The 26,027-nt window shown below is 58.8% G+C and overlaps 1 protein-coding gene across 4 annotated transcripts in view; it reads left to right on the top strand.

Moving 5' to 3' along the window:
• Positions 1–24,627, top strand: part of ATP9B (ATPase phospholipid transporting 9B (putative)) — a 245,817-nt gene extending 221,190 nt beyond the window's left edge. For all 4 annotated transcript variants that reach the window (XM_070049842.1, XM_070049843.1, XM_051840449.2 and 1 more), the window contains 9 exons: positions 1,341–1,430; positions 2,823–2,967; positions 3,491–3,555; positions 4,017–4,172; positions 4,805–4,869; positions 10,012–10,120; positions 19,550–19,607; positions 20,497–20,700; positions 24,241–24,627. In XM_070049842.1, coding sequence (XP_069905943.1) covers positions 1,341–1,430; positions 2,823–2,967; positions 3,491–3,555; positions 4,017–4,172; positions 4,805–4,869; positions 10,012–10,120; positions 19,550–19,607; positions 20,497–20,700; positions 24,241–24,377 — 1,029 coding nt within the window. In that variant the 3' untranslated portion in view covers positions 24,378–24,627. The remainder of the gene's footprint in view (positions 1–1,340; positions 1,431–2,822; positions 2,968–3,490; positions 3,556–4,016; positions 4,173–4,804; positions 4,870–10,011; positions 10,121–19,549; positions 19,608–20,496; positions 20,701–24,240) is intronic.
• The last annotated feature ends 1,400 nt before the right edge of the window (positions 24,628–26,027 follow it).

The raw sequence follows: 26,027 nt of genomic DNA, 5'->3' as shown, positions 1-26,027 counted from the left end.
CGCAGCTGCTCCACTTCTGACCCAGCTCCCTGCTGACGCGCTTGGGAAAGCAGTGAAGATGGCCTGAGTATTTAGGCGCCTGCACCCACGTGGGAGATGCAGATGAAGCTCCTGGCTCTCTGCCATGGCCTTCTAGGAGTGAACCAGTGGATGGAAGAGCTCTCTCTTGTCTCTCCCTCTCTCTGTGACTCTGCAATCCAAATAAATAATCAATCTTTAAAAAAAAACACAGTTGAAGTTATTTTTTCACAGTATAACCTACCTGGTCAGAGATGGGTCTAGATAAATGCGGGCCACCTGGGATTTGTGTTTGTTCCCACCTGGAGAGGACGTCCAGGCCGCACCTGTGGTTCTGAAACGTCTACATTCCAAATGGAGTGATAGCTCAGGAGTATGGCTTACTCTTTCTTTAAGATTTATTTATTTGTTTGAAAGACAGAGAGAGAGAGAGAGAGAGAGAGAGAGAGAGAGAGCGATCTTCCATTCACTGGTTCACTTCCCAAATGACTGCGGGAACTGGTCATAGCTGGGGCTGGGCCAGGTCGAAGCCAGGAGCCTGGGACTCCATTCAGGGTTCCCATGTGGGTGCAGGGGCCCAAGTACTGGGCCATCACCTGCTGCCTTCCCAGGTGCAGTGTCAGGGAGCTGGATCAGACGTGCAGCAGCTGAGACTGAAACTGGCACTCGGATACAGGGTGCCAGTGTTGCAGCCATGGCTCTGCAGGACAACGCCAGCCCCAATTTTACTCTTTCAGATTATTTAATCCATCAGACAGCAACCAAGAATTAGTGGAATAGCTTGAAACTCACAGCAGAGGTAGCAGAAACAGTGTTTAAATATATATAGCATCCTCAGCATGTTACAAAGAGACGTCTTTCAACAAAAGCTTGATTTAGATAATCCTGTCTCTGACCTGATATCTAGCGATGAGGAGGCCACCTTGCTGGGGCCTGATTTGTTGAAACGCATCCTTCAGACTTGGGAAAGTCAGCTTATCCCCACCCCCGCGCCGGCCCGTCACCTGGACTCAGTGCCCAGCTCCTGGCTCCAGCCTGGCCCAGTTCTGGTCGTTGCAGCCATTTGCAGAGGGAGCTGGCAGGTGGGCGATCTCTATCAATAGATGGAACTCTCTGCCTCTCCAAAAGAAAAATTGCGTGATGGAAAAACATTTTGAAATCTACACACAGTTCTTCATAATGCAGGTTTTCCATGAGCTTTATGAGGGCCCCTCCCAAACCAGCTCACCGTTTACCCCGTTCTGAGACTCTGGAGTGCCCTGTATTTGTCAGTGCTAATCCAGGTAGCACAGCACGTTAACCGGCACTGCTTCCCTGGAAAGGTCGCCAGTCGGGGAGAGGCGCATCTGGAGCTGAACGCGCTCAGGAGGAAGCATGACTGCGCGCTGGTCATCTCAGGGGACTCGCTGGAGGTGAGACTGGCCCGTGCCCCGCCCTCCCGCTCCGGGCCGCATCCCCGGGGTTCGAGGTGGGCTGGTGCAGGCTGATTGCAGAGCCTGTCAGGTGGTGGGCCTCGTGCTCCTTGCTCCCCGCCCCGCCCACCTCGCCGTCTTGCCTGTGGGACCCAGGTTCATGGCCTCCGTCTGTGAAGCCAGCATGTGCATGTGTGCCCGTGGGGTATAGGGGGCGGGCACTTCAAGTGGGAGAAGGTCCTGAGGGCCCCAGGAGACTGCACAGCAGATGGCCACGTCCACCCTGTGCTCCCTGTTTCCTTCGTGGGTCTGGCCTGGGCAGAGGCGGCTGGTCACTCCAGGCCTTTCCTGCCCGGCAGCAGGCTGTCCTGCAGGTCCACAAGGCCTGGTGGGGGTCAAGGGAGGTGAAGTAGCAGAGTTGTCAGTGCTCTCCTTAAGCCCTGTGGTCCTGGGGTTCGCAGCCCGGCTCGGGCCATGGCGCAGTCTGCCGGGAGGAAGTGAGCTGCCTCGGCAGGGGCAGGCTGGGTCCACGTCACTGAATTCTGTGCCGAGATGGTTTTGTTTTCCCGCCTGTCCGTGTCTGGTGAATTACGTCCTCACAGTAGGAAGGTGGACAGCGGCACCTGCACCAGGGCTTGGAGAGGTGCTCACCATCCTCACCTTCCACGGAGGGCAGTGGGGACGCCTGCTCCCTTTGCAGCAGCCCTGGTCTCTGCGTGGAGCCAGGTCGCGTGGCCCTGCCGTCTCCCCAGTCTCTGCGTGGAGCCAGGTCGCGTGGCCCTGCCGTCTCCCCAGTCTCTGCGTGGAGCCAGGTTGCGTGGCCCTGCCGTCTCCCCAGTCTCTGCGTGGAGCCAGGTCGCGTGGCCCTGCCAACTCCCCGTCAGCCGTGGGGTCTTCCCTGGGTGAAGGGCACTGTGCCGTGTGCATGTGCCGCTGTGGTCAGTGTGTGCGTGTGCATGTGCGTGTGCCGTGTGCAGCCGTGGTCAGTGTGTGCATGTGCGTGTGCATGTGCAGCCGTGGTTAGTGTGCTCCTGTGCGTGTGTGTGTGCATGTGCAGCCGTGGTTAATGTGAGCGTGTACAGGTGCGTGTGCATGTGCCACATGCACTTGCAGCCGTGGTTAGTGTGCTCCTGTGTGTGTGCATGTGCCATGATGTGCATGCGCAGCCGTGGTCAGTGTGTGTGTGTGCACATGTGTGTGCGTGTGCAGCTGTGGTCAGTGTGTGTGTGTGCACATGTGTGTGCGTGTGCAGCTGTGGTCAGTGTGCTCCTGTGCGTGTGTGCGTGCGTGTCAGTCACCGGCACGCGGTTTGAACGGCTGGGCCAGGCCATGCCCAGCAGTGGGGTGGTCAGCAGCCACATGCGGGCAGAGCTGACGCGGTCGGTGTTGCAGGTGTGCCTGAAGTACTACCAGCACGAGCTCGTGGAGCTGGCCTGCCAGTGCCCCGCCGTGGTCTGCTGCCGCTGCTCGCCCACCCAGAAGGCCCACGTCGTGAAGCTGCTGCAGCAGCACACCGGGAGGCGCACGTGCGCGGTCGGTGAGCAGGCTCAGCCCCGGGGGTCGGCGCACGCAACAGGAGAGCCTGCGTGAGTGACACGCAAAGGCTGATGCTCTAGCATTGACGGGCAAAATTGTGTGCCAGCTCTGAAACTAGATTGATGTCATCTGCGTTCCTGGCAACGTTTAAAACGGCTTCTGGTGCTACAGCGGAAGACATGGGGTCCAGTGCTGTGTAGCAGGCTAAGAGGTTAAGCCGCAGGTGGGATGCCCACACTCGGTACTGGAGGCCGGGGCAAGTCCTGGTGATCCAGCTTCCTGCTAGTGCAGCTGGGAAGGTAGCAGCAGAGGGCCCAGTGCTTGGGCCCCTGCCAGCCCTGTGGGAGACCCGGATGGAGTTCATGGCTCCTGGCTTCAGCCTGGCCCAGCCCCAGCTACTGAAGCATTTGGGAAGTGAATCAGCAGGTGGAAGATCTCTGTCCATCTGTCTGGCATTCTGTCTTTCAAACAATAAGTCCTACAAGGAAGATGTGATGATGGACAGGCGCTTCTGTGCTCCTCAGGTGATGGCGGGAACGACGTGAGCATGATCCAGGCGGCGGACTGCGGGATTGGAATAGAAGGAAAGGTGGGTCTGCTCTTTCCCGGCACGGACTCACAGCTCACGGTCAGGACGCAGCACGTGGTCAGCACGTGGTCAGCGCGTCCCGGTCAGCAGGGAGGAGGCATGCAGTGGGCGTGTCCCGGTCGGCAGGGAGGAGGCGTGCAGTGGGCGCGTCCCAATCGGCAGGGAGGAGGCTGCAGTGGGCGAGATCGTTTTTTAAAATTTGAGATAACTGAGGTTTGGGCAGCTGGCTGAGGAGGCCCAGGACGGGGGTGCTGTGCCTATCCCTGGTGCCATGCCTGCCTCTGCCTGATTTCTGTGCTACCAAGAGATTCCTTACACCAAATTCGTGTGAAGCACCTCCTCAGTGCATCCACCCTAGGGCCGTGGGCCCTGTGCTGTCACAGCTGTGCAGAGAGCTCACGTGGCCTGCAGTGGATGGGGCGTGCGCCCTGATGCCCGCATGCTCTCCACTCTCTCTGCAGGAAGGCAGGCAGGCCTCGCTGGCGGCAGACTTCTCCATCACTCAGTTCAGGCACATCGGCAGGCTGCTCGTGGTGCACGGGAGGAACAGCTACAAGAGGTCCGCCGCACTCGGCCAGTTCGTCATGCACCGGGGCCTCATTATCTCCACCATGCAGGTGCGTCCGCTCCTGGGTTCCGGGGGCTGCGGGGCTTATGCTTGGGGGGATGCGCATAGCGAGGCTGAACGGGGACCCGTGACTCTGACGGCTGCTGTCCTGATTCCTGGTGTTACCGAGGCTGACTGGGGACCACCCTGGTTCCTGGTCTTACCGAGGCTGACCAGGGACACCCTGGTTCCCGGTGTTAGCGAGGCTGACTGGGACCTGTGGCCCTGACGGCTGCCGTCCTGGTTCCCGGTGTTACCAAGGCTGACCGGGGACCACCCTGGTTCCTGGTCTTACCGAGGCTGACCAGGGACCACCCTGGTTCCCGGTGTTAGCGAGGCTGACTGGGACCCGTGGGCCTGACGACTGTTGTCCTGGTTCCCAGTATTAGCAAGGGTGACCAGGGACCACCCTGGTTCCCAGTGTTAGCGAGACTGACTGGGACCCATGGCCCTGACGACTGCCATCCTGATTCCCGGTGTTAGCGAGGCTGACCGGGGACCACCCTGGTTCCCGGTGTTAGCAAGGCTGACGGGGACCCGTGGCCCTGACAACTGCTGTCCTGATTCCCGGTGTTAGCGAGGCTGATGGGGACCCATGGCCCTGACGGCTGCCGTCCTGATTCCCGGTGTTCTCTCTTTAAGGCTGTGTTTTCTTCCGTCTTCTACTTCGCGTCGGTGCCGTTGTACCAGGGGTTCCTCATGGTCGGGTGAGTTACGTTCAGTATTTACTGTACCCGTGAAATCATTCATGAAGCAGCTTTTATACTGAAAGTTGTGTGTACGGTACCGAGTTTTCTGGGCAGTCCTCCCGCGGTCCATGTTGGGAGTGGGTGGCACAGATAGGAGAACTGCTGTTCCGCTTGGGCTTTCAGGACAACTCCGGACACTTGCTCCCCTTGGTGACCGTGCCGTTAGGTTTCTCACAAGGTTTTGTTTTCAGGAACTGTGTCAGAGCTGCAGTTCATGAAAGCTCAGGGACTTCCTGCCACTGCTCATGTCCCATGTGACATGTTCAAGGACTGCCTGCCGTGGTTACACCTCAGTCAGGGACCACACGCCATGACTCACACATCAGTCAGGGACCACACACCGTGGTCACACCTCAGTCAGGGGCCACACGCCATGGTCATGCCTCAGTCAGGGGCCACACACCATGGTCATGCCTCAGTCAGGGGCCACATGCTATTGTCACACCTCAGGGACCACACGCTGTGGTCACACCTCAGTCAGGGACCACACGCCATAGTCACACCTCAGTCAGGGACCACACACCGTGGTCACACCTCAGTCAGGGGCCACATGCCATGGTCACACCTCAGTCAGGGACCACACACTGTGGCTCACACCTCAGTCAGGGGCCACACTCCCTGGCTCACACCTCAGTCGGGCCACACGCCGTGGTCACACCTCAGTCAGGGGCCACACTCTCTGGCTCATGCCTCAGTCAGGGGCCACATGCCATGGCCACACTACATAACACACTAGGGCTCCACCTGCCGTAGCTCACACCCTGTCCAGTGTGCTTGGGAATCACCCATCTCAGGCAGTTGGAGGCTGTGCAGGTGATGTCGCTGGGAGACACGAATCATGGCCACGGCAACAGCTGCCCTGGTGTGTGCAGGCCGTATATCCTTGCTAGTGACACAAGTAGCCCGTGACTGTGAGTTAGCATTGCTAGATGGTTTCTTCCTGGAGCCCATGGAGATGGGTGGCTTCAGAATGCCAGCCCCCTTGTGGCCTACGGGAGGCCTGAGCTCCACAGCTGAACAGAGCTGTGGGGGCTCCTGCTTCCAGTGTGCGTGGAGCAGAGGGGACGGCTGTAGACTTCCAGCCCACTCAGCTGGAGAATGTGATCCAGTGTGGGAATGAGTGGCCGCGGCTGCAAGGATGCGATGCCTCAGAGAAGAGAAGTGATTCTAGAACTGCTGGCAGAAACAGCAGAGATCCGGGAGCCCTGGGAAGACAAGGTTTCTTAGGCACCGAAAGCATGAAAGATGAAAGAAAAATTGGCAACGTGAACTTCATCAGAATTAAAGATTTTGTCCTAAAGACCAGCGACCAGCAATTGGCACAGTGGCCAGGCTGCCACGTAGGATGCCCACGTTCAGGGTGCCTGGGTTCAAGTCCCAGGCAACCGGTGATGGCTCTGGTAGCAGCTCCCTGCCAACCATGTGGGAGACCTGGATTGAGCTCCTGACTCCTGGCATCCACCCTGGCCAAGCCCTACAAGTGAACCAGTGGTTGGAAGTTCTCTCTTCCTGTCTGTCTCTCTGCCTCCCAAATAAACAAATACGATTTTTTAAAGATTGATTGATTTGAAAGGCAGAGTTACAGAGAGGCAGAGGCAGAGGCAGAGAGAGAGAGAGAGAGAGAGAGAGAGAGGTCCTGCATCCACTGGTTCACTCCCCAATTGGCTGCAATTGCCAAAGCTGTGCCCATCCAAAACCAGGAGCCAGGAGCTTCTTCCAGGTCTCCCACATGAGTGCAGGAACCCAAGGACTTGGGCCATCCTCCACTGCTTTCCCAGGCCATAAAGAGAGATGGATTAGAAGTGGAGCAGCCAGGTCTTGAACCGGCGTCCACATGGGATACTGGTACTGCAGGCAGAAGCTTTATCTGCTACATCACAGCACCAGCCCCAGTATATGATTTTAAAAGCATACAGATAGGTAATATTCAAAGTGCAAATATCTGACAAAAGGCTTCGCTTCTATCTGGAAATTTTAATGACCTTCAAGTCAGTGATAAGACAGCTCAATTTTTTTTAAAAGGTTAAAAGTCTGAACACATCACGCAGAAGATAAGCAGATGGCTAGAGAGTACATGGAAATAACATACGATGTCATCAGTCATCAGGAGATGTCAGCGTGACGCAGCTGCAGGCCACTGCAGAAGCCACACTGCCAGTGTGCAGGTGTTGGTGGGGTGTGTGTTGCCAGGCAGGTGTGGCCAAGGATCCTGCCTCCCTTTGCTCAAAAACAAACAAAAAGGGGGAAATGTGGTGGAATGAGAAGGCCATACCAAGATGGCCGCTGGCAAGCGTCAATTACTCAGGAATGGCTTCGGAACCCACCTGGCAGCGGAGCCTGCCTGGCAACAAGCAGTGATGGGTTACGGCATAAACCGCCCCTTGACCGGATTGGCTGCCTTGGCTATATAAGCTGCTGTACCAACTGAAATAAAAGAGTCTGCAGGCTGCTCGCCTCAGGCCCACTTTCCCCCAACTCCAGGGTCTATGTGGTCACTCTGCGCTTCTTACCCCCACTACGCTCCTTCTCTCAGAACGAATCCACAGCAACAGTGTGGAGCCTGGCTCTGTGCTGCTGCAGGAGTGCCGAGTGCTGGAATTCTTCAGAAACCAGCCTGGATCCAGTGTTTACCCGGATGTGAAGACACTGACATCTGTACAGAGCCGTACATCAGTGTCGTAGCTGTGTTTCTGATAACCAAAAACTAGGAAAACCCAAATGACCACCAGTGAGTGGACAAAGAGCAAGCTGCTTACATCTACTGCAAAATGCCACTTGGAAACCCCACGCCCCGAGAGCCGGGCGTCTGGAGTTCGTGCTATGGGATCCCATTTATATGGTCCCAGTAGCAGTAGGAGAGACCGCGGAGCCCCACGGGGCCTTCTGGGCGATGGCGGCACTCTGTGTCCTGGTGCTGCAGGAGGCCACAGAGCATTTGGCAGAGCTCAGCAGGCTGCACCCTGGAGGCTGTGTCTTCGTGCAGCCATGTTTCTCGGAGCCCGAAAAGCTGGAGGGATTTCTTGCACAGGTAAAGAGAGTTCTGCATTCTGCAGAACAGTGGTGCCACGTGATCCCTCCTGGTGACCTCGAGTGACCAGCCGGGTGAGTGGGTGCCCTCCCGTGGGGCGCGAGGCTCCAGCAGCGTCACGAGGGATGGCCTTGCTGACTTCCCAGTAGCTGGGTACTTCTTGAATTGCTTGGCCTTGTTAAGTTCCTAAATTCTCAGGGAGAAAAAAAGCAACTAAAGATTTGGAGGAAACTGAAAGTTTTATATAAGTTTAACCTAATGAAGAAGATAAAGGCTGAATTTATAAAACACTCAGAAGCAAACATGTTTCGTTTAAGATTTCTGGCCAGTAGTAACCCTGCAGGAGTTACACTGACACGAAGTAGAGAGTGTCTACATTGTGACCGTGGACTTCTCCACTGCAGTGTGGCCTTTGGTTTCCAGGTGTCCCAGGGCTGGAGGACAACCCGACGTCACGGTTGATCTGTCCTGGTTCTCTGCACTGGGTGCGTGAAAATGAGATTTTTAAAGCCCAGTTGCACTTCTAGGAAGAAGGCATGGATGTGCTTCTCCCTGGTCCTCTAGGGGGCACACTGCACACAGAGTGAGCTGCAGAGGGCAGGGGGAAGCAGCATCGCCAGGGCCACCAGGAGCCTGCTGGGCTCTGGCACACTCAGCTCCCGGAGCCAGCGACCTGGGAACACCGGCAGGCGTGATCCCAGCACAATCCCAGGCCTCAGCCAACAGCGTTTGAGCAGCGAGTGCTCTGCTACAGCCGACCTCCTCACCTCCTCAGGAGCCCAGACTCCCCACCTGATGAGACAGGAGAAGCCCTGGCACCCTGGGGTGGTCGATGGCGAGTAGGCAGCACCAACAAGGAGCGCCCGGCAGCATGAGCCCACCTTCCCGCTGCAGCAGCAGTGGAGCGAGAGGTGTGGACGCAGTGCTCAGAATGCGCCAGGTTCAACCCAGAAATCCCAGCGAGCTAAGAGCCAGGGAGCTCTACACGTGGAAGCAAAGGACAGGCCTCCGAGGCCGCCCTAGGGCAGGGGTGGCGTCCTCTGATGGAAGTCCTCAGGCAGCCACGTGGGATGCACAGGACACGGGTGGGGCGCACTCGGACTGGAGCAGAGCCGGCAGGAGTGGAGGAAACAGAGTGCAGTGGACAGGAGGCGACCCTGGAGGGACTCAGCGAAGCAGAGGACAAGACAGCCGGTGTCTCCGTGGCCACTCCTCCACAGCCATCTCCACCGCCTAGGGAGGACTCCCCTGAGACCCGTGCACATCCGCCCATGTCCTGCCTTCACTGTCCCCTGGTGCTGGGGTGGCAGGCGGTGGGACCTGAGGACAGAGCTGAGGTGTGGCACGGGAGCAGTCTGCCAGGTGCCGAGCAGGGGCTCCACCGTCACCGGTGCTGACGTGTCTCTCCCGTGTCAGCCGGCAGTCATAACCCGGGTGTCGTCCCGGTTGGCACTACTGTGCAAAGGAAATGAAAACTTGTGTTCACCCAAAAATATGGGCAGTGCATGCTCCGCAGCAGTTTTATTTGAAATAACTAAAACCCGCGGGCAGCCCAGATGTCCGTCAGGGTGAACACATGGCCCAGCAGGCCGCAGTTTCCCAGCCCCACAGAGCGGCCCCTGCGGGAGGACAGCAGAACAGGGTGGAAGCAGCCTGCCCCGAAAGGTACAGGTGGCTGACTCAAGATGGCAGAGACAGAGTGCAGGTGGGAGGGAGCAAGGGGACAGGGGCTTGGGTGCCCTGAGAGGCTGCAGGGTGCGTCCCTCAGGACTGGGGCAGGGGCCAGGGCCTCGTTCTGTGTGAGTCTTCAAAAACGTTTTCACCTGGGAGTGTTTGTGCTTCTCTGTTGCTGGGCCGTGGGACACATCCGTGGAGCAGGCTGTAGAGGGGCTCGTGGGTGCGGTGCAGGGTCTGTCCTGTGGAGGCCCCGGCGTGCTGGCTTCGAGGGAGGCCGTGCTCGATTGGCAGCGGTTCCGTTCTGCTCTGGTTCTGACGCTCTGACCTGCACTTCTGGAGGGGCGTCACCCTCGCTGTGCGCTGCTGACTCACGTACTTTCTGCCTGGTCTGTAAGGTACGCCACTGTGTACACCATGTTCCCCGTGTTCTCCTTGGTGCTGGACCAGGACGTGAAGCCGGAAATGGCCATGCTGTACCCGGAGCTGTACAAGGACCTCACCAAGGTAGGCACCCAGCAGGCGCCGTGTTCTGCCACAGCCGCCGGCGGGGAGCACCCTGCGCGTGCTGGGCTTTGGTGGGTTTTTGGACAATTATTGTCTGCATCCAGATGCTTTCTGTTTATCCTCATTACTTTTGGCGCTTTCCTTTCGCGTTAAATTTCTAAAGGGCCTTCCCCCCGGGAGAAAAACGGCTCTCTAGCGCCGGCAGTGACGCCCTGGTGCTGTGCTCAGATCAGAATAAAGTGGGCTGCAGGCGTCGGTGGGCTTCAGTGAACTACGTAGAGGGACCCCTGGTGCCTGGGCTGCATGCCCAGCACGCCCCGCAGCAGGACCTGAGGACCCACTGCCGGGGTCTTCGCTCAGTGGACAGTGCATTTCTGTTCCTGAGAGCCCTGAGAACACCTGCCCCAGGGAGTCCCGTGAACCCAGACCTGCAGAAGATTCAGTCGGTCAGCATGAAACTCTGAAGACTGAAGTGTTCCTGAAGGAGGCCTTGGTTTATCACCGTCTCTATGGAAGCCTATTTTGGGACAGGAAGTACAAGACCACAAGCGGACGAGAGGTCATGTGTCCAGAGGCAGACTGTGGGACTTCGCACAGGCCAGCATTCCCGAGCCCACTCGGAGCACAAACCCCACCACCTCCGCTGCAGTTAGGGTCACGCCTGCGCTCGGAGGGTGTCGGCTCCATGCCCAGAGCCGCCCAGTGTGGCACCGGGAAGAGAGGGCTCAGGCGTTGAAGTCCCCTGACAGTCACCACTCGATGACTTCGGGGCCTGGTGGAATACAGATGTCAAAGTTCCTGGAGAAAATGCAGAAAGCCATACTGCCTTTTAATCTGTTTTACCTTGTAGTATAAAATAAGACATAAACATTGTTGTCATGGTGATAATATCCTATGACTACCAGGAGAAGTCACCATACATTACATGTATTACAAGAAGAAAACAGGCTTTTCCGTTTAATAGCCTTCGGTGCTAAACCATTGTGATAGCGTGAAGCAGAGTGCACCAGACACCCAAAGCGAGGCACCGTCGTGACAGCTCGCACACACCTCACATCCAGAGACAAGCGCTCTCGAAGGCCGCATCGCCACTGCGGGGGATCCGTTCTCCTATTGGAACGTGAGACCAGACGAGCTGTCCTGGCACAGGGGACGGACGCAGGTGTTAGGGCTGGCGCAGCAGCAGCCACACGGCAGACACAGACGGTGGGTGTGGGGGTTAAGGTTTAGGTTGTACTCATCTTCCCGCCTGTCTGAGTTACTGTAGCAATGAGCAGGTGTTTGTGGCCACAGAGGCAGCAAGGCGGGCGGGCCCGGCCCCTCGTCAGAGCCACCGAGTTGCTGTCTCCGTTGAAGGGGTGACGGTGGAGACTCAGCCGCCTGAGGGCGGGACACTGTTCCTCAATTTTTTGACAAGAACTCAGTAGCTCATTTTCTCTAAGTTCCTCTTCAATACCCCAAACCCTATGCCTTGTACCTTTTTAGTATCTCTTTTATAAAAAGTCCAGCATGCTTCAGGCCCTTTGAAAACAAAGGAGCTGTGACGTACTCAGACTCTAAAGCTGATAGAGTGGAGTTGTCTTCACTGAGTGAAGCTCTGCGGTCCCGCTGAGCACTTGGCCAAGGCCCTGGGGACCCAGCCCTGTGCGTCCTGCCTAGGCTCAGCCCAGGCTCGGGTGCCGAGACCCTCATCTGTCTCTGGAAGGTTCTGTCCAGGCGAGTAAAGGCAGAAGTTTAGCTGCTCTCAGCAAGTCTGCCTTCTGGGTAGGAGAAGAAACCATGGCCTTCCTGGTTACTGGCCGTGGTAGAGCACACGGCACGGACGTGGTCAGAACTGCACTGCTGCTGTGTGCCGGAGGCTCTGAATGGCAGGGAGCACGTGGCATGTAGTGTCCCGTCTTCAGTGTGCGTCTTGCCATGCGTCTGTGTGGTCCACGAGTCCTTGTGGACGTCATGCCTGGGGTCAGCCATCCTGAGCCCACACCACTGTTCAGTACTCTAACACACCGCGCCTGCACACAGCCTGTGTCGGGTCAGTGTTGGACAGAAGGACGAGGAGGGAGTGATCCATTTCCGAAGCGGCATTTCCTTCTTCCTCACCGAAAGCTGTGCGTCGGCAGCTGTGTTGACGTTCCTCGTCGGGAGCTCAGCTTCTGCTCTGAGTCACTGTCCCCGGCCCACGATGAGCTCAGTCACGTGGGGCGGAGCCGACACACTCTCCTCTCCTGGCTGCAGGTGTCTCCCTGGCCTTACAGCACTGTGTGTCTGCGCTCAGGGCTGGCCTGGCCAGCAGCACACATGGTCCTGGCGTGTCGTAGACCGTGGCAGGAATTGGTTTCTGGTCCATAGGCTTGACTGTGCTGTGGTTACAGCGGCAGTGGCTGTGGCTCTGCTGCTTGAAGAGAGCACGTCTCCGGGATGTCAGATCATTCACGCAGCCTTGGGACTGGTGGGCACGGACTTCCAGGACTACTGCAGCATCTTCTGTTTTCTCTAGAATGTTCTCAAAATTATGTTATCTTTTGAAATGTGTGTCTGTATAACTTTAAAAACAACAGTTATTAAGGCAAGAAATGGAAATTAAAGCCTTGGAAATTAGGAGGAGATAGAAATATCTCGGCAGGTGACATAATTGTGCATACAGAAAATCCACAAGGAGTCCACCAAAACAAAACAAAACCTTCCTCTGGTAAGTTCAATAAGGTTTAATAAAACCTTATTAAAAGGGGAAAAAGGTCCAAGTCACTTCTAATCCAATACACTAGCACTGAATAATTGGATACGAAAAGATGTGAAACACCACTCACAATAACCAGGAAGAGTGAAATACTTGAGTATGCCTCTGAGGAAAGATAGATGCAGAGTCTGTGTGCTGGGAAGTGGGGGGCGCTCATGGAGAAACTTGAAGACACAAACGGGTAACAGACGGAGAGACGTGGTGGTGCTGAACAGTGAGAAGCTGATCCTAAAGCTTACGTAAGGAGGCAAGGGAACTAGAACTGACAGCAGTTTCGAAAAAACCAAAGTTGCAAAGCACATTGCCAATTTCAAGACTTCTTAGAGTAAAACAATAACTGTGACGTGTGTCGTTGTCAAAGGCGGACACGGAGCCCAGAACAGGAGCCACAGGGCCCCCGCCTTTTCCAGGGAGGTCCTGCAACGGGGCACCCAGCAGCAGCAGCAGCAGCTCAGCCCTCACCGCTTGTAAAGACCAGTCATCAACCTGCATGGAGAACTGTCAGCTTGTAAAGCAAGTCAAACATGGGAAGGAGCACGCGTGGCCTCGTAGAGCAGGGCGCAGGAGGGAGCACGCGTGGCCTCGTAGAGCAGGGCGCGGGAGGGAGCACATGTGGCCTCGTAGAGCAGGACGCGGGAGGGAGCACGTGTGGCCTTGTAGAGCAGGACGCGGGATAGAGCACACATGGCCTCATAGAGCAGGATGCGGGAGGGAGCACGCGTGGCCTCGTAGAGCAGGGCGCGGGAGGGAGCACATGTGGCCTCGTAGAGCAGGGCGCGGGAGGGAGCACATGTGGCCTCGTAGAGCAGGACGCGGGAGGGAGCACGCGTGGCCTCGTAGAGCAGGGCGCGGGAGGGAGCACGCGTGGCCTTGTAGAGCAGGACGCGGGAGGGAGCACATGTGGCCTCGTAGAGCAGGGCGCGGGAGGGAGCACATGTGGCCTCGTAGAGCAGGACGCGGGAGGGAGCACGCGTGGCCTCGTAGAGCAGGGCGCAGGAGGGAGCATGCGTGGCCTTGGGTTGGGTGGACCAGGGGTCAAAGGCATGATCCGTGAGGACAGGAAGCGGCCATTGGGAGTTAACAGTCTCTGAAGGTTTGCTCTGTGAAAAATGCTGCAAAGACATTGGAAGGCCAGCCACTGGGAGAAGAAATTTGCAAGTCACACCTCAGCTGTAGGACTGGTTTCCGTGATGCCTGAGCACCCCTCAAATCCAGCAGGAAAACAACCCAGCTTCTGAACTGACAGCACCAGAGACGTGCAGCTGTCACGGAAGCGTATGAAGACACCCTCTTCCTTAGGGGACTGCAGCGGCAGCCACGGTGACACTCCCGACATGCCTGTTCAGTGGCCCACGTCCAGAACACGGCCATGCAGAAACCCGGTGCAGACGTCACACAGAGCGCAGCATGGCCGTTTCTCACAAAGCTAACCAGATGCCTGCCCACAGATGTTTATGGCATCCCTGTCGTACTGCCGCAAACCAGAAACAGCCAGTGTCCTTCTGCGGGAACTGGGTTGGCTTCCAGCACACGTGCCCCAGGGAGCTGGGGGAGGTAGAAGTGCACCTGGCTGTGCAGAGGCCAGCTCAGGGGCTCCCTGATTCTGCTTACCTGAGAGCTGGGAGCCATGAACCCACAGGGCGGGGAACAGGTCAGCTGCTATGAAAGGCTGGGGATGGAGAGGGTGGCCATCTCCTCCCTCCCCGGATGTGTCTGGAGCCCTGGTGAGGCGAGGAAATCAGGGGCTCCTACATAAGATGAACCGGGAATCATCCTGCGCAAGCTCCCAGTGGCCAGAATTGACAGAAATTGAGCAAAACACCTAACAATCATGTTATAACTAAAGAATAAAGGAACTGTCCACCCAGTCTGTACTGACACACAGAGGGAAAGCCCCTTTGGGGAGAATCCCAGCGATGGACGTGAAGGACCCAGGGGGCAGGAAGGTGCCAGCCCAGCTCCGCCCCTGCAGTGCTGTTGGCGAGAGTCTGCACTTGGTGGGCAGAGTGTTGAAGAAGCAGGACGTTCGTGCTGTCTGAAAGTGTCTTCTGGGGGCCGGCGCTGTGGTGTAGTGGGTAAAGCTGTCACCTGCAGCGCCGGCATCCCGTGTGGGCGCCAGTTCAAGTCCTGGCTGCCCCACTTCCAATCCAGCTCTCTGCTATGGCCTGGGAGAGCAGTAGAAGATAGCCCAAGTGCTTGGGCTCCTGCAACCACATGGGAGACCTGGAAGAAGCTCTTGGCTCCTGGCTTCGGATGGCGCAGCTCTGGCCATTGTGGCCAATTGGGGAGTGAACCAGTGAATGGAAGACCTCTGTTTTTCTCTCTCTCTGCCTCTCCTCTCTGTAACTCAGACTTTCATATAAATAAATAAATATTAAAAAAAACAACAACAGTATCTTCTTCAAGAAATCGGTTAATTACAGAGGGACAAACAAGTGAAAGTGCAGACACCCAGTAGGTACCATCTTTTTTTTTTTTTTTTTTTTTTTTTAAGAGAAACGGAGGGAGGTCTTCCGTCCACTGGTTCACTCCACAAATGCCCCCCACAGCTGGGGCTGGACCAGGAGCCTGGAGCTCCATCTGGGGCTCCCACATGTGTGGTAGGGCCCCTGCACATACTAGGGCCATCATCTGTGCCTCCCGAGATGTGCATCAGCAAGAAGCTAGATCAGAGGTGGAGTAGCCGAGACTAGAACCAGGCGCTCCGATAGGCAATGCAGGCGTCCCAAGTGGTGGCTGGACCGAGTGTACCCTCACACACCCAGCAGGTGCCACCTTGACCTCACGATTGTGAAAAGTAAACACGTGGCCTGTTGGTGTGGAACCCTTTGTGGGCAGGCATGCCCTCAGCAGTGGCCTTCCTGGCTGTCTAGGCATCAGGAGACATCAGACCTCAACTGAGGGTCTTTGTATGAAGCCACTGATCATAAAAGAGCAGGCAAGAGCCAGGAACTGACCAGATGGGCCTGGTGGGGTCCCAGGACCGAAAAGGGCATTGTGGGAAGTGGTCACATCCAGGTAGCTGAGTCGCGTTGTGGCCATGTTGACTGCTCAGCTGAGGCGAGGCCGGTGCCGGGTCTGTGTGGACAGCCTGCTCTGCTCCCGATCCCGCGGATCTGCAGTGGCCCCGAACAGTAGGATTCCACGAGTAGTCAGAGGCAAGGAGGCCGTTGCAGTCTCCCTGGAGAGATGACTAGAACCCACTTGCAGAACTGCTGTCGTGTCCTTCATACGCAGCAGGTGTCTCCCCTGGCCGACCTGGGTGCAGATCCACTCGGGGCAGGAAGCTCCTGTGGCAGACCTCAGTTTGTCCGGGCCCCAGCTCTCCTCCAGTTTGTGCTGAACATTCCCAGGCCCTGTGTGCTCTGAGCTGCATTTAACTGTGTGACATTGTGAAATTGAACCCACCCGCTGAAGAACGAGCAATGAGACCTTTAGGAAGTCACCATTAGTGGAGAGATGTAAGTGCCAGTGGAGTGGGCCGCAGGGAGCGGACGGCCCGGAGCCCTCTGCTCATCCCTCCGTGCTCTCTGCTAAGGGGGCGAGGCGTGGACGGGGGCCTCACAGCCTTGCCCGCACAGCTCGTGTGGCCCAGGGGAGACCTGGGAAAGCACAGAGGGACAGCAGGTTGAGCTGCCACACAGGACGCCCACATGCCGTATGGGAGTAGGAGCTCGAGGCTCAGCTCCCTGCTCATGCACCTGGGGAGGCAGCAGAGGACAGCCCAAGGGCTCGGGCCCCTGCACCCCTAGGGTGGACCTGGGTGGGCTTCCTGGCTCCAGCCCAGGCCAGCCCTGGCTGTGGCGGGCATTTGGGGAATGATCCAGCAGACGCATGACATCTCTGTCTCTCCCTCCCTCTGTCATCTGCCTTTCAAATAATTTTATGGAAAATGAAATTAAAACATAAAAGTATTAACATTTTGTCATCAGGAGCTCCATCAAGTTAAGACCCTTTTAGAAGTCATGACACCACCATGTGGCCCTTCTCTATGGCCCTGGGGGTCCTGCAATGTAGCCTTGTCCATGACGTCTGTGTTCTGTTAAAGACAAATGGGTGCCCTTTAAAGATTCCCCAAGATTAGGAGACAAAAAGGAAGAGACATTCAGCACTGTAGGGTGGGTGCCTAGTGTTCCCCAGCCACACTGCCCCCATCGGCCAGCTGACAAGAGGGACAGCGTTGCTGGGGGGATGGGGCTCTGCGGGCGCTTCCCGGGGTGTGCGTCCGGTGCAACTTCGGCTGACTTTCTGGAAACGTTCTGATAGGCGCATGTTGTGGTCTTTGGCTCCCACAGCCCGCCAGCGTCCCAGCTGTGCCTGGACCACGCCCCCTCTGCGTGGCTGTTGCGTGGATGGTGCCTGGTCTTTGGGGTGGTACTGGGGAAACCCTGCTCCGTCTCTTGTTCCTGTTCTCCCAAGACACTTCCCTGCGTCCCCGCGGATGACGGCGCCCTCCCTGAAGCTGTGACAGTGTGAACGCACTCACAGAGCAGAGTGTGCTCCGCTTTGATTTCCGTGCCCTCAGAACTGTGTGTGCTGAGCCGGCTGAGCTGCCCGTGGGGTCGGCTGTCGTCTGCCGCTGGCATCCGTCCCCCTGGTCAGCACACACAAGCTTGATTTGTCCCTCAGAACTGATGGGGTTTGATCTTCCACATCCTCTCACGATTCTTACTTCTAAAGGTTTACTGTCTGAAAGGAGGAGAGCTCTCCCAGACTCACTCCTCAGATGGTCACGACAGCCAGCGCCGGCCAGGCCCAAGCCAGAGCCAGGAGCTCCTTCCAGATCTCCCACATGAGTGGCAGTGGCCCAAGTATTTGGTCCGACTGCTGCCTCCCCAGGCACGTTAGCAGGGAGCTGGATTGGAAGGGAGCGGCCATGACTAGAACCAGCACCCTCGGGATGCCGGCATCACAAACAGCGGCTTAACGCGCTGCCCCACCACTCCAGCCATCTTGGCATGGCCTTCTCATTCCACCACAACCCATCCCTCCTCCACACAAGTGTGCACTTGGGGAGTGCTGGTGTCCTTGGGGCCCTGTCCCCCTGGGCCTTGGACAGCATCAGCGGTCTCCCCGGGGCCCACCTGTCACGTCCACTTCAGCAGGACTCACATTGCTCACCGCCCGCAGTCCCGACTGGATCCTGTTCAGACGTGTACCAAGTACACGTTTCCAAGTACTGAAATCTGCGAAGTGCGCACCGTTCTCCTTTCTGGTTCCCAGAAGTGGGACCTGAGTCAGCCGGGTTCATTAGGAGCGTGGAGACGCGGAGGAGGGGTGTGGCGGCTGGCGTGACCCCAGGCAGCCCTGCTGTGCACACGCCACGCCTGGGCAGAGGTCCCTGTTGAATCAGTGTTTGCTGCATCAAAGAGTGAGTGATCAGGTCTGTCAATCAGTGACACCTGCCTCCACGGAAAACCAAGGGAAAGGTGCGTGGGCCCTGGCAGAGCGAGTTAGCACACACAAGGCGTGGGACGTCGGCTGCTTCCGGGAATGCGGTGCCTGTGAGAGTCCAGGTTGAGGAGCAGGGGCTTGCTCACGTGACCAGGTGAGGGAGGGGCGCCAGCGCCCCACGCTCCTCCTGCGGGCTGGTGATCCGCGCACCCCGCCAGAGGGAGCCTCGTCCTCCCAAAACTCAAAGCATGTCCTGTGTTTCCAGTCCTTCGATAAAAAAGGCACGAACTCACCTACGGGGAGGCCAGAGAAACGGACTCGGGAGATAGGTACCAAAAACTTAGAACCTGCGTCTCCATAAGCCTCGGGGTGCTGAGCTTCCTGCCCACGCTCGTGCAGTGGGCGCAGGCGGCGCCGACAGCGAGGAGAGCACCAGGCGGCTCCCGTGGCGCCGTCTCTGCCAGGGCTCCGGCACGGCTCCCGTCGCACTGGCGTCTGCTGTTAGGATGGCGCGGTCTGTCTTGGCAGGTCCTCCTCAGACAGCCAGGGCCCATCCAGACTGCTGGGCGCCGTGCCCCTGTCCTGAGGCCGAGTGCGGGCCCACGGTCCCTACAGGAGCTCTGGACGCCTGTCCTGCGGCAGGAGCCTGCGGCATCGCCAGGCCTACACGGGGCTGCGCGGCTGAGAGAACAGATGGGCGGGTGCCAAGAAACCTGAGCGTGTCCCACGCCCCCACGAGCGTGACTTCCCACACGCATCGCCCTCAGGGAGAACGTGGCTGACCCCAGTGCCTGGGAGTGTGGTCAGACGAGAGACCAAGAGCCCATGACCCCGTCTCTGCCCCTCCCATATCACCCTCAGAAACAGGGATGTCATCGCACAGGAAACCGTGCGGGGGCTGGGGGAGGGGGTACTTAACGAGCGTCGTTCCCGGCAGGGATTTAAAGGATGTAAATTTGTACTTTGGGACTTTTTCTTACGGAAGAGCTTTTTCCTTTTCTGTTTTTTTCAACTAAAGAAACTAAAATACATATAGGAGTATTTGTTCCCAGGAGATAAACGAGTTAGGGAAAGTCGTCTGTCCCCTGGTTCCTATAGGTGCCTGACGTCAGCTCTCAGTCACTAAGAAACCAGGGACCAGAGGGAGAGCCCGCCACGCCCCTCGCTTGCTCCCACCGGCCAGGCAGGCAGCAGCTCGGAGGGGCGGGGCCCGGGCGCCTGGGGCCTGCAACAGTTCGAGCGCACGCGTGCCTGGCCTGTTGCTCTCTGCGCTGACCCGACTCCTCTGTGTGTCCTAGGGAAGAGCCCTGTCTTTCAAGACCTTCCTCATCTGGGTTCTCATCAGCATCTACCAAGGTGAGCCGGCCCGGGAGCCGGGTGCTCCACGCCCAGGGCAGCGTCAGCAGCTGCAGACTGCTTCCTGGGGCAAACATTGCTTCCTGTTTGTCTGCAATCAACGTTCCAGCAACGTGGCTGACCCCAGTGCCTGGGAGTGTGGTCAGACGTGAGACCAAGGACCCAGGTCCCTCAGTCTGCCCCTCCCACGTCACCCTCAGAAACAGGATTGTCATTGCACAGGAAACCATGCTGTGTGTCACTTAAAAACTAGTTAAGAGTTAATTCAGAATAGCTTTAATGAGCATTTATCCCAGTGGAACTCCCTGCACGATGGTTTTCTTCCAAGATTTGAAGTCGGAATTCTGTCCTGAGAAGTCAGCAGCCTGTGGGTGCCCAGCGCCCCGGAGCAGGGAGAGAGGCTGAGGGTCCCGCTGGCCGGTGGCCGCGCCGTGTGGTGCTAGGCTGCAGAGGCCTCTCTGTGCCCTGAGTGGTCTGACCAGAGCCACGTCTTACTCTGTCCGCAACCCAGAGTTTAAAGAAGTCGCTCCTCAGCGTGAGGACGAGGTGTGCCCGACCCCGTCCTCGGCCTTGGTGTGTGGGAGGCGGAGACAGGAAGAGCGTTCCTCCCGCGGCATCCGGGACTGAACCCGAGAGTGCTGGGAGCCAGGACCTCCGCCCAGGTCTCCCACGCGGGTGGCCGGGACCCAAGGACTTGGCCGCCAGTGCTGCCTCCCAGGGTGTGCAATGGCGGGAGGCTGGGTCAGGAGCAGAGCTGGGACTCGCTCCACTCTGACACGGGGCGTGGGCAGCACAGACATTTGACCCTGTGGCCGTCAGTGGGTGGCCGCTCTGGGGCACGCGTGGGTTGTCCTGATGCGGCCTCGTGCCCTGCCTTGCCGTGTCTCAGGTGCCATCCTCATGTACGGGGCGCTGGTCCTCTTCGAGTCCGAGTTCGTCCACGTGGTGGCCATCTCCTTCACGGCGCTGATCCTGACCGAGCTGCTGATGGTGGCGCTGACCGTCAGGACGTGGCACTGGCTCATGGTCGTGGCCGAGCTCCTCAGCCTGGGCTGCTACGTGGCCTCCCTGGCCTTTCTCAACGAGTACTTCGGTAAGTCCCTTCCTGAATCATTGCTAGCGATGTGGCATCTTATGTTTTTTATTGTTACTTCTTGATATATTGTCTTAAATTGCAGGTCCCAATAAAACCTGCATCAAAAAGTTTCACAACCCAAAAGCTTATTTTTGTGAAAAGATAAAGTTCTTTGCAATATTCAGTGGTTAGGATTTTCACCATGTCGGCTTCTAAGTGGTCAGGCGTTGTGTCTGCTTCCAGGAGTCCACCCCTTGTCCCTAATGCCGGGCAGAGCTTGTGCTGTGGGAGGCCACGCCCCTCCCTCCTCCCTGGCTCAAGGGTTGACAGAGCATCAGGGTGGCGCTGGGGCGGCCCTCACGCACCCCCCGGGCCTGTGGCCTCAGTCCTGGGTACGTTGCCCACACCCCTACCCAGGGTGGCCCCGATGGCCCCGTCTTCACGCCTGCCTTTAGGTTTTACAGTCTGCGCTGAGAGGAGAGGGATGTTTGGGCGGGCCTGGGGGAAGGTGGCCCTCAGGGCCCTCGGGCGTCCGCGCCAGGGTCATGGGGGCAGGCGGGGTCCCTGCGTCGCCTCACACTTCAGGAACGTCGTCCCGAGCTGCCCAGGACTGCGTCCGTGCCCCTGCTGGTCTGGTGTTCACAGAGGAGACCCCAGCACACCCTGCTGGCACCAGCCACGTTCAGCAGCAGCTCCGGGCCCCGTGTGGTGGTGACAGGGAAGCATGGGACCGTGTGAGGAGGCCCCGCCAGGCAGGGCTCCCGGGCGCTGGAATCTGCATCTCCGACCTCAGGGACTGAGCCACATCGGACGGGTCCAGACGCTGCCAGGCAGTGCACGTGCCCCACCAGCTACGGCTGCTCAGTCATCCTGCGGCCTTGTGTGTCAGGAAGGAGCCCTCGACACGTTTCCCGTGGATCGCCACTGCTTTGGGTACCAGGTCTCCCATCCTGGCGAAACACAGGTGCAGAACACAAAGCAAGACACGGACCCTGGAAAAGCCAGCTCACGTGCCACTCTGTACCGGGAGTCGTCACCACGACCAGGGCACCTAGGCTCTGTGGTCCCGGGCCTCTCCGAGAACCAGGCTGGCAGGGCGCCGAGGTGTGTACGTGCCGAGACAGCCTGGGCCACCGCCGAGTGGTTCCGTGAGGCAGTCGCCCCGTCAGGTGTCTGAAGAGCCGCGTGGCAGCGGCGTTGGAACCACGGCGATGGGTGTGCTGCAGTCGCTTTCGCTTTTCTGCGGGGGCTCTGTTTGCCTTCTCGTTTGCAGTGGGTCTGTGCGGCAGCCGCGTGAAGGCCGGCGTCTCTGCTGTGTCCTTGGTTTCGTTCCAGTTCTGTCTCGGGCCAGCGGTAGGCAGACTTTGTGGTACCCAGATTCCGGGGCCCTCACAGGGAAGGTGCCGTCTGTCTCAAGGGTGTGAGCAACTTAGCGAAGCTGAGTGATGAAGATTCTTCACTGATGGAGAGAAAATCCTGCTCAGTGCTGCCTCTCACGAACGCTGACGCCGGAAGCACGTGCTGCCCTGCGTGGGCACAGGCCGAGGCGGCCGCCGGCTTGCCTCTCACTTCCGGAACATTCCACAGCGTGCTTAGGAGTGCATCCCGACTGTTAGCCCGCCCTGGGCCTCAGTTGCCTTTGAGGGGTTGGTGGGCAAGCTCTGGGACTCTCAAAGGCTGGGTGCTCTGTGAGGGACACGGAGGATGTGGCCCCCACATCTTGTCCCCCATCCCGACTTCGGTCTGAGGGCCCCTGCCTCCCTGCCCAGCTGAGCTGCATCCGTAGCAGGGTTCACAGGCCTTTCCCGTGAAGAATGACCTAGCGCTTTCTGCCGGTTTTGCCCCGGGAGCCAGGGTGGAGCCAGGGTGGCGGCCGAGAGCATCTGAGGTCGGGCAGTGTGTGCACCCCGGGGCGGGAAGTGTGTGTACCCGGGGAGGACAGCGTGTACACCCGGGGAGGACAGCGTGTGTACCCGGGGAGGACAGTGTGTGCACCCGGAGAGGACAGTGTGTGCACCCAGGGAGGACTGCGTGTGCACCCGGGGAGGACAGTGCGTGCACCCGGGGAAGACAGTGTGTACACCCGGGGAGGACAGTGTGTGTACCCGGGGCGGGCAGTGTGTGTACCCAGGGAGGACAGCGTGTACACCCGGGGAGGACAGCGTGTGCACCCGGGGAGGACAGTGTGTGCACCCGGGGCGGGCAGTGTGTACCCAGGGAGGACAGTGTGTACACCCGGGGAGGACAGTGTGTGTACCCCGGGGCAGGCAGTGTGTGTACCCGGGGAGGACAGCGTGTGCACCCGGGGAGGACAGTGTGTGTACCCCGGGGCAGGCAGTGTGTACCCAGGGAGGACAGTGTGTACACCCGGGGAGGACAGTGTGTGCACCCGGGGAGGACAGTGTGTACACCCAGGGAGGGCAGTGTGTACCCGGGGAGGACAGCGTGTACACCCGGGGAGGACAGTGTGTGCACCCGGGGCGGGCAGTGTGTACCCGGGGAGGACAGCGTGTGCACCCGGGGAGGACAGCGTGTGTACCCGGGGCAGGCAGTGTGTACCCGGGGAGGACAGCGTGTGTACCCGGGGAGGACAGTGTGTACCCGGGGAGGACAGTGTGTACACCCGGGGAGGACAGTGTGTACACCCGGGGCGGGCAGTGTGTACCCGGGGAGGACAGCGTGTGTACCCGGGGAGGACAGCGTGTGCACCCGGGGAGGACAGTGTGTGTACCCGGGGCAGGCAGTGTGTACCCGGGGAGGACAGCGTGTGCACCCGGGGAGGACAGTGCGTGTACCCGGGGAGGACAGTGCGTGCACCCGGGGCGGGCAGTGTTGTGTACCCCGGGGCGGGCAGTGTGTGTACCCCGGGGAGGACAGCGTGTGCACCCCGGGGAGGACAGTGTGTGTACCCGGGGAGGACAGTGTGTACCCGGGGCAGGTAGTGTGTACCCGGGGAGGGACAGTGTGTACCCGGGGAGGACAGTGTGTGTACCCGGGGAGGACAGTGTGTACACCCGGGGAGGACAGTGTGTGTACCCAGGGAGGACAGTGTGTGTACCCGGGGAAGACAGTGTGTACACCCAGGGAGGACAGTGTGTGTACCCGGGGAAGACAGTGTGTACACCCGGGGCGGGCAGTGTGTGTACCCGGGGAGGACAGTGTGTGCACCCAAGTCCAGAAAAGGTGCTGCCAGCTGCCCTCCAAGCCTGAAAATCTCGTTGTTGGTAAAGAAGGGAGCGGCCGGTCTGGAGGCAGAATGGGCAGTCACCCGGCAGCCCTGGTTCCTGCCGCCGCCGAGACTGACGCTGCGAGGCCCCTCGTGTCGGGGACGAGGCGTTTGCCAGTGCTGCTGGTGTGCAGTTTCTCCTACGCTGCTCTCGTCCCTCCTAGCACAAGGAGAGGCTGGCGCCGGCCCAGGGAAGATACTCGGGCTGTGTGGGTGCCCCGGCAATGCGTGCGGTGGGCGTGGAGCCCCAGAGGGAAGCCTGGGAGGCCCGGGGCTGCCTGGGGGGATCCCAGGGCCGGGGCTCTCTCACGCCCGCCTGCCTCTCCCTACAGATGTGGCCTTCATCACCAGCGCCACCTTCCTGTGGAAAGTGTCGGCCGTCACCGTGGTCAGCTGCCTCCCGCTCTACGTCCTCAAGTACCTGAGGCGCAAGCTGTCGCCGCCGCGCTACTCCAAGCTCACCTCCTGAGGGCGCGGGGAGCCCTCGCCGGGAGGGGCAGGGCCCTTGCAGCCGCGTGGCAGCTCTGCCTTCCTCGCGTGGCCGACATTGAACTCCACGGGAGCTGCTCAGTGCGCAGGGAGCCCCGCCGCTGCGCTCCGCAGAGGGCTTCTCCCCGGGCGAACTGAAGCCGAACCCACGACTTGCTAACGAATTCCTTCTTCGATGTTACAATACAGAGTCACTCCTGCCTGAGAGAAATAAAACCCAGACCCGTGGAGGCCAGCGTCGGTGCCGCCCGCCCATCAGGTGTCGGGGGCGGTGTCTGAGCTCTGCCAGCCGGTGCACCCCGGTGCACACCGTGGACCCTGTGTCTGTGTGTCTATGTGTGTGTGCCTGCCTCTGCCCCTGACCCTGTACCTGTGTGTGTGTGTGCACCTGTGTGTGTGCCTGTGTGTCTGTGTGTCTGTGTCTGTGTGTCTGTCTGTGTGTGTAGGCCCCTGACCCTGTGCCTGTGTCAGCTGTGGCTGTTTCAGGAGTGAGCCAGCCTATGTGCCTGTGTCTGTGTGTGTCTGTGTCTGTGTCTGTGTGTCTGTGTCTGTGTGTGCCTGTGTGTGCGTGTCTCTGTGTCTGTGTGTCTGTGTCTGTCTCTGTCTCTGTGTGCCCCCGACCCTGTGCCTGTGTCTGTATCTGTGTGTGTCTGTCTGTGTCTGTGCCTGTGTGTGTGTGTCTCTCTGTGTCTGTGTCTGTGCCTGTGTCTGTGTGTGTCTCTCTGCCTGTGCCTGTATCTGTGTGTGTATGTGTATGTGTGTCTGTGTGTGTCTGTGTGTATGTCTGCCTGTGTCTATATCTGTGTGTGCCTGTGTGTGTGTGTATGTGTCTCTGTGTGTGTCTGTCTCTGTGTCTGTCTCTGTGTGCCCCCTGACCCTGTGCCTGTGTCAGCTGCGGCTGTTTCAGGAGCGAGCTGGCCTGTGTGCCTGTGTCTGTGTGTGTCTGTGTGTGCCTGTGTGTGTGTGTCTCTGTGTCTGTGTGTGTCTGTGTCTGTCTCTGTGTGCCCCCTGACCCTGTGCCTGTGTCAGCTGTGGTTGTTTCAGGAGCGAGCCGGCCTGTGTGCCTGTGTCTGTGTGTGTCTGTGTGTGCCTGTGTGTGTGTGTCTCTGTGTCTGTGTGTGTCTGTGTCTGTCTCTGTGTGCCCCCTGACCCTGTGCCTGTGTCAGCTGCGGCTGTTTCAGGAGCGAGCCGGCCTGTGTGCCTGTGTCTGTGTGTGCCTGTGTGTGTGTGTATGTGTCTCTGTGTGTGTCTGTGTCTGTCTCTGTCTCTGTGTGCCCCCTGACCCTGTGCCTGTGTCAGCTGCGGCTGTTTCAGGAGCGAGCCGGCCTGTGTGCCTGTGTCTGTGTGTGTCTGTATCTCTGTGTGTCTGTGCCTGTCTCTGTGTGCCCCCTGACCCTGTGCCTGTGTCAGCTGCGGCTGTTTCAGGAGCGAGTCAGCGTGTCCAGCCCCAGCCTGCTGGGGTTTTCTGGAGCCGGGCGTCGTGGGCATCTGTGTGCCCACTGTTCCGGTGTGTTGGGGGTCTTCCACGTGATTTTCCCGTGACTGTGGGCCCCCACCACCCCGACGTCGCTGGGGAGGGCCCGGCTGCGAGTGGAGCTGCCCCACCCGCCCTGGGCCGCCTGCGGCAGCT

Source organism: Oryctolagus cuniculus, chromosome 10, assembly GCF_964237555.1.
Source record: "Oryctolagus cuniculus chromosome 10, mOryCun1.1, whole genome shotgun sequence".
In the NCBI taxonomy this organism is placed as follows: Eukaryota; Metazoa; Chordata; class Mammalia; order Lagomorpha; family Leporidae; genus Oryctolagus; species Oryctolagus cuniculus.
This window is presented reverse-complemented; position numbering and strand designations above follow the sequence as displayed.